A 7976-nucleotide genomic window follows, 5' to 3' on the forward strand; every position below is an offset into this window, starting at 1 on the left:
AAAGGGGTTATGACACGAAATTTAAACCGATAGATTATTCTTGAAATAGAATGCTCATAGGCTACTTAGCATATCCACCAAGTTACGCAATTTTTAGAGCTCTGATCATTGCAATATTCAATTTACGAATTTTTATAATTTTCATCTGGCGACCAGGCAACACTGCTCAAGTTAGTCACACCATGGTGTCCATAAACCACGTGACCATGAACACTCTCTCATTCTAGGCGCCCCCAAGATCGCCCAAGCTCTTCTCTTCGCGGTACGAACAAAACCGCTCAAACAGCTCGGTAAACTGAAAGCTATTCTCGCTCTCGCCCCCCGGCCGGTTGACCTTCCACCCTGCATGCGCCTGCGAGACATTCCCGGACGACGGTGACCACGGCGAACTCGTCGTCGCTGGAACTCGTCGCCAGCGGGTCGCAGTCAAAATGAACAGCTTCCAACATCTCTTGATAGCAATCACTCTCATCGCTGCTGCGATCAATGTCGAACACTTCGACAAGGCGATCGATGCCGTAGACGTAATCGTCACAGACCGGATGCTGGAAACGTGGAAGGTAAACGAGGAAGCTGAGGCTCGATGCGCCAAGAGAGCCAAGTCTGTGAGTGCGTGCAATTAGACACCACGCTGGAGGCTGGCTACGTCATCAGCCTCCAGGTCCGCCCGGATCTGCCCCTCCGAGGGGCCCGCATATAAATCGATTTATCCACGAAACTATCGCGCCGTTTTCAAAACAAATTTAGCATGATTATAGGAACATACAATGGGTCCTAGCAGTATAGTTATGTAATATTTTATTTTTGGCGTGTCATAACCCCTTTAAGTTCCACAACCATAAACAGCCGAATGTCAATTTGTTCTGAAATGGCGTTATATATTTCAATAATGTGTTAGCAATTGTACCCAGATGAGAGGAAACAGCTGATAGCGTCTGTCTGCAGAAAAAAAAGTGGAAAGGGAAGCGCGCCGCGTAGAGGCAACACCACGTAGAGGAGAAGGCCAGCACACGCTTCCAGTGACGTCACGGCAGCAGGTAGGAGACGTCACGGGGCGGAAGCCAATGAGCGCGTGCGGATCCTGGGGCGAGTTTGAACTTGCAGGTGTGCGGAGCGCGTATGCCTCGGTTTCTGCTACAAAATGGAGTGTGAAGCAAGTACTAGCGGTGGTTTAAGTAGGCAGTAAAAGAATTAAAGGAAGATGGCATTGGTGGGATCCTTAGAGACTGCGTTAACATGACCCTTGGGGAACGCCACGCACGTCCCCCTTTGGAAAACGCTAGTGCTGATCCCGTAACGAAGTCAAAAATAGACAGCAAAAAAAATAGAGAAAGCAAAAGAGAAAGCCAAAACAGAGAAGTGAAAGAGTCAGCGTCAGCGTCAGCGTTCCCCAAAGGGGGACGTGTTTGGCGTTTCCCAAAAGTCATGCTAACACATTCACTAAAGCTCCACCAATGGGTCTTGTCTTTTTGTTTTTTTGTTTTTCATGTAAGAGCAATTTGATCTATGCATAAGGACGTTTTAGCCTGGGTTTTTTTCTTAACGAAAATTATTCGGTAGTTCATAAACTGAGCGCGCACCGGTACAATTTCGACGTCACTGACAACTTAAGAAACCCAATGTCCGGTGAGTCTCCACCATCTAATTATTGTTCCGCAGTAACTGAAATTTTTGACAAAAGCAGATAAGAATTCTAAAGAAGAATCACTAAGGATGGAGCGCGAACATAATTAGGTAATACCCGACGTTTTCCTAACCTGTCAGTGATAATAGTTTATTATAGAACTGGTCAAAGCGAAAATAAATAATAAAGAAAAAATAACAGTTGGAGGGTACGCGATTTGAAAAAAAGCTAACTATTATAAAAATTAACCTGCCACTTGGATACCTGGGTAAAGTTAAATAAATAGCACGGTGAATGACACATTAAGAAACACATGACGTGGCTTACTATTTTCGCGCTTCTTGCTTAATTCGATCTTTTGGCGTAATTCGAGTTTGGGGATGTGCAGGTCTCGCCCCGGTTTGAGTTTCAAATTTTTAAAAGACTATGGAAGAAACAACAATGGAGAGGGATTTACGGCGTCTCTGCATCAACGCTGTAGGCCCCTCTCCTTTCAAGTGCCTACTACTTGACTCTTTTTATAAGCTTCCTAAACATTAAAACGAATGTCATTTTGTTAATAATTAGCGCTTCATTAACCTAACTATTAACGACGCGCTTGCAATTAATAGATATTTGGAACTGCATTTAAGAAAATAATTGCTCTCGCCGCCTTTGAAGCTTGACGTCATCTAGATCCCTATTTTTACAGCGGAGCTGTTAAGGGCTAGGTGCCCCAGGATCGTGTCCGTGTATGTCGACACAAACCTACCTGGACAGCTTCCGCCATCTAAAAACGACGGCGGCAAGCACACAACCAGTATGGTTTCATCCGTCGCTCGAAGGTAGCTGCAACATTTCCAGTTATAATAGAAGAATGGATAGTTGGGCGCGTTGGTGGGAATTCATCGTAGGAAAGAGCGCGACAAACAGACGACGACGAAGAAGCACACAGTGTATTGTGTACACCTCCGCTGGTCTTCCTGCTTCACGAGAATGAAAAGACCAAACGTTTTTTGTTCTTTTTTTTTTTTTTTTTTTTTTTTTGTAGACTCGCGATGTTTTTGCCATAGCTGCTCGGGCATTCTCGTTGGGAAATAGTGAATATTGTCTTTTTTTATGTTCAACGTCTACCTCTTATCACTTTTAGGAAATTTCATTGTGTTCCAATTCGTCATTTCTTTTATTTTTCTACAATTTCCACGTTTACTCGCTTCGCTCCAAAAACGGGCTGGCTTCATCGAGAAAATTTGACACAGTTAATGACCCCTCTCCTTTCACCATCCTGTCTTCCGTTTCGACGAAGCTTTACACCGCTCACGGGCCGTTCTCAAAAAAAAGTATTAATATTGTTAAAATTGAAAACTCTGCGCTTGGTGAAGCGTCTCGTATAGCCCAGAAGACCAGGTTTAAAATTGAGAGTCAGCAGGACGCTGTAGCTGTTTCTTTTTTAATGTAGGAGGACATAGTTTCCTCAATATTTATTTACTTTAAAAAAAATTAAAAGAACCTTGATTTTTATTAGGCCGGTTATTTAAGGCATTCTACCGTTGACTCTGGTTGTTCCTTGAAGCGTGAAGCGTCTTAGAAGCAGCGGATTTACGAAACTAGAGCACAGTACCGTCAACGGAGGCTAAAAAAAAACGCAAGGTGTGGTAAGGTGGCAGTTTGAGCCAGAAATTGGTACTTCAAAATGATAAAACAGCACACAGAACACGTCCGTGTTCTGTGAGTTGTTTTATCATGTTCATGGCAAGGGGTGGCACCTTATTTTCTGGCTTCTTGCATTCTGGTTCGTTCGTTTTTAAAAAGAAAGCCTCACATCTCCCGTTACGCGAAAAAGCTGCGGCGTTGGGCCAGAAAGATGGCAAAATCAACACGACATCAAGCACGCGCCTCAGAAATGAAATACAAGGGAAAGCACGGCAACGCAGATGCTTCGTCACGAAAGCCGTCGTGAAGCCGGCGGGGTCTACCGTGTCTGCGCAGTGGAGGAGCGTGATGTCACTGCCGGAACATAGTGCGCGAAAGGAACACGTGACTCGCTGCTTGTAGGAACGCGCTGCGTGTAGGAGTGCTCTCGCGTTCCTACACGTAAGCAGGCTTAAGTGTCTTCGTTCATTCTCTTAATTCAGCTGTTTCTTAAGCTGTCGAGGACTATATCAGCGACTCTACTTACGGTGCCTGGAACGCGTATCCGATTTTTATGTTTACTGCGTCCGAAAAAAGCGGCCCCTCCATTTTCACCTGATGATGTCACCGAAGGCTCGCGCTGTGGCCGATCGCGATCCTGGCGGCGTCGCCGCAGCGTCGGTGGATGTGGCAGACGCCTGTTCTGCAGCAGGTCGCTCGCCAGCTTCACGGTTCACAGAAACTTTGGCAACCGGAAGTTGGGAGGCCGCGGTGGCAGCGACACTCATCGTTCGCTCGTGCTTCTTGCCGGGACTTCTATAGTGCCAATCGTCAGCACCGCTATAACCGACAACAAGACACACCGTCTTCTTTTTTGTTTGTGTCTCACGTAATTTTTTGCCACTTATGAACCACCTTTGATGTATGGGAGGGGGGACGCTAAACACGCCAGTATGAGACGCGTTCCGCGCACCAAGCTGCAATCATTGATTGCTTAAGAAACTCAAGTCATGGCTCATTTTGCTCGCACTTCTTGCATTTGTGACTGGTTCTTCGCCGTTGTTATCTGTTGGTGCAACAATTTTATTGCTTGCAAACCCAGAATTTAGAGGATAAACTAAATTGGCGTATAGGTCGCATGACATTGATTTTCTCGCTAAATTTAGCAGGCAAACTGAATAGGTGCTTAGGTCTGTGAAGGCCCCTCATGCAGCGCTGCGCGCTTTGCATTATCCGAGGTACGTCACAGAAATATACACCAATTCAGCTTCCCCGCTAATTTTAGCAAAGAAACTGAACTTATCTATTGATCTGTGATGTCCAATACTGCAACACTGCGTGCGTTGCATTATGGGACGTTACAGGCCACAGCTTCACGATATGCGGCTTCACGAAAATTGTAGCAACGAGCCAAAGAACGTTTCACGTTTATAGGATTCTCGGGATTCGACATACACTGCGTTTCCTAAGCCACCTGTGACTGTATAGTGTCTTGTCGTATTTGAGTCTTTCTTCATTTACTAGACGGTCCTCTTCGACGTGCTACCGAGAAGACAAGATAAAGACCAAGCGGAGCTTCCGTGACGCCGCAGACAGGTGGACAACGCCTTAGTACACTCTAAAAAAAAAGGTAACACCCTACACCTTTTTTTAGAGCGCAGCTCTTAGGGGCCCGTTTCCGGCTTGAGCGGCGTCGGCTTCGGCGTCGCCGTTGGCGTAACCGCGAGGTCACGTAACCCCCCCCCCCTCCCCCGAGGTCACGTGACCTCTGAGGTCACGTGATCCCCCCAGGACACGTGACCACTCCCCCCCCCCCCCCCCCCCCCGAGGTCACGTGACCCCCCTGAGGTTTTCCAGTCAGGCCAAGGAACCCCGATTACTTTTTTGTAGTGAGTAAAACGTACATTAGCTATTTTATTCAATTGTACCACGCGGCTATCATGCCTCTCGTGAAAGTTAGTACCGTCAGATCGACGTCAATGCGCTGTACGTCGAACTGAAGTTTTGGGGTGTATTATATGGGACAAAGGGTATAAGAATACACCTTTGTTTTCTGGGAGTGTATAGATCTTTGCATCGCTTATCACCAGGGCGAAACATGCTGAGTGACTGAGCAGTGGACGCATGCGCAGCGTCCGATATGCCGCACAGCAGAGCTACAGAACATGCGAAGGAGGCGCTCCAGAGCCGAACAGACAAAGATGGCAGCGCGCAGAAGGCAATTTTCTCAAAGGTCTTGTTGCGAAAGGCCCCCGGAGACGACCTTGCCGTTCCATACCGACCGGCACAGGTGAACGCCCTGGAGCATCGTCGCCAGGTGGCTACGGTCAGCTGCGCCCCGGAGACAGAGCGAGAGGCGCTCTGGAGTCACCAACGCACCTTGGTTTGCGGGGACGACGTGACCTTCTCCGAGGGATCATCGGGTTGACCCACGCCAGCGTCATCTGACCGTCTTTTCGGTCCGGTCCCTCTCTGTCTGACCTCGAGGCACGGCGACCCGACAGCCTTGGAACGTCCTCGACGAAGGAGGGGGCTTTATTCAATTTTCCCAGCTTGGATCGCCCTTGGGATTATCCCCTACCACACGGAAGCCAGGACGCCTGCAATTATGGATGTCTTCCGTATTCCTCGACTCTGATGGCACCACCGTCCCCCGACATCGACCGGCGACAACGTGGCCAAGGATGTCTGGCCCTTCCGTGTGTGTCGCGTGTGGCAGTGCGAGGGAGAGTGAAGTGGCGTGCCTGGACGTTACGAACAAAGGAACCCTGGGGATTCCCTACTGGGGATGTGGGGAAAAACGACGTTATAAAAGTAGCAGCCAGCGGCTGCTACTGTGTGTTCTCTTGTATTCTCGACAGTGTTCTCAAGTGCTGTTGAAATGATGTAACCTGTTAATATGTATATATAAAGAGCTATATTATTTAAGAGACACCCCTCCTGCTCCCTGGTCCTTCGCGAGTCCGGCCTCTACATGAGCTCCTGCCCTGGCTCGGCTCCCTGCCGTCCCCAAAGTCCCCGGACAACCACACGTTCCCAACAACTGGTGGCAGCGGTGGGATGGACTTCGCCAGACCATGACTTCTTGTGTGGGTGAGTGCCCGGCTCTTTCTTTCTCCATCTGCCAGACCCATTAGCTCTAAGTTTTGCTCGTGGGGGTTGGAGATAGTCGTTGTCAGAAGGACTGTCTGTCCATTCTGACGCGAGCTTTTTGTGAGAAGGAGGGCCAACAGAAGCTGGATCATGAGTCTCGAGGCATTCCGTTGGCATGAGCTGGTACAGGTCTGTACCGAATTAGGGATTGATTTGGGGCAGACAAAACGAAAACCGCACATCATAGAACTTCTTGAGGCCGAAGACGTCAGTGTTGAGGAGTTCACAGAGGCTCCGGAGGAAGTTCGCGCAAGGGAGCGGGAGGAACGCAGAAAGCGGGCCGACGAGGAGGCTCGCGAGAGGGCGAGAGGGAGATTCGAGTGGGCTCTCAAGTGTGAGAGATGGGAACTCGAGAAACGCCAGTACAAGCGCGAAATGGAGCGGCTCGACTACGAGTTCGAGCATCTCGAGCTCGCGAAGAAAGCGCGGGAGATGGAGGCTCTTTCTCGGACGGCAACAGGCGTTGAAGGGGTGACAGGAAAGGCGTGTCAGGGAAAGGAGAAAGTGGGAGCTGGGGACACAGAGATGACCGGAGACCAGCGTCTTTCTCCCGACACGGCCGTCACCGCTCTTCGCAAGCCCCACCTGAACTCCGAGCGGCGGAGCGGTGAGAGTGACGTGGAAGCAGCAACAGAAGTGGTGTGTCAGGAAAAGAGGAAAATGGAAGCTGGGGACACCGAGGTGACTGGAAACCAGCATGTTTCCTCCGACGCGACCGACGCTGTTCCACGCAAGACTGACGCCGTTCCGTACAAGACCGACCGAACGCCCAAGCGGCGCGAAAAGGAAGAGAGGGATCTTCGGGCGTCTGGCGGCGACTTCCCGGATGACGAAGGCGACGCCAAGACGGAGACGACGCCGGGGAAGTCCATCCAGCTCACGGAGAGCAGCGCCTAGATGCCGGAGAAAGCGGTCCAGCAAACAAATCAGGATCCTGACCGCTCGGATCGGCACCCGTGCGGCTTTGGGACCAAGCCCACGGTGCCGTCGCAGGATCCCAAGCGGCAAACCAGGAGGGAGGTGATTGAGATTTCCTTCGACAAGATCAGCCAATCCTGCCTGGTGCGGTTGCGGAGCCCGGACTCCAGACCATTCACGAAGTCCAGGCGCAAGGAGGACGTCGACCAGTACGCGTCCGGAAGAGAGTCGTCATCGAGGTTGGAGGACGGGAGACCCCAAGTTGGCCATCCCGAGGGACCTGCAACCGGCGGCGGCGTCGCAGGCAAGGGACCCACCTGGGACACCAAGGAGCCCAGGCTGGTCAAAGCATACCCGACACCAGTTCACCTGAGGCCATCGCCGTGTTCGCGGCATGATGCATCTGACAGCGAGAACTCGCCAAGGCAGCACACGATATTGGGCCAACATTGGAATTGATGGGACAAAGAATGGCCCAACAATGGCCCAACTGAGCCATGTGTTTACCAATATTGGAATTACCTGGGCCAATAATGAACTATCATAGCCAATGTTTTTCCAATATTGGTGATGCACTGGAATAAGCTGTCCAATATTGGACTGTGAAAGCCAATGGCTTGCCAATATTGGATAAATGCTGGCATAACCTGTCCAATATTCGACTGTCAAA

The 7976-nt window shown here is 49.9% G+C and overlaps 1 protein-coding gene across 1 annotated transcript; it reads left to right on the top strand.

Annotated features, from left to right (window-relative positions):
• The first annotated feature begins 6478 nt into the window (after positions 1 to 6478).
• Positions 6479 to 7285, top strand: LOC120849165. Its single transcript, XM_040221334.1, has one exon. The coding sequence runs from the start codon at positions 6479 to 6481 to the stop codon at positions 7283 to 7285; it is 807 nt and encodes a 268-aa protein (XP_040077268.1).
• The last annotated feature ends 691 nt before the right edge of the window (positions 7286 to 7976 follow it).

This window comes from Ixodes scapularis, unplaced genomic scaffold (assembly GCF_016920785.2).
Source record: "Ixodes scapularis isolate PalLabHiFi unplaced genomic scaffold, ASM1692078v2 PGA_scaffold7__128_contigs__length_106722199, whole genome shotgun sequence".
Lineage (NCBI taxonomy): Eukaryota > Metazoa > Arthropoda > Arachnida > Ixodida > Ixodidae > Ixodes > Ixodes scapularis.

What these genes read in the sequence shown, in the direction of transcription:
- LOC120849165 (XM_040221334.1), top strand. Translation starts at nt 6,479, where the DNA reads ATGAGTCTCGAGGCATTCCGTTGGCATGAGCTGGTACAGGTCTGTACC.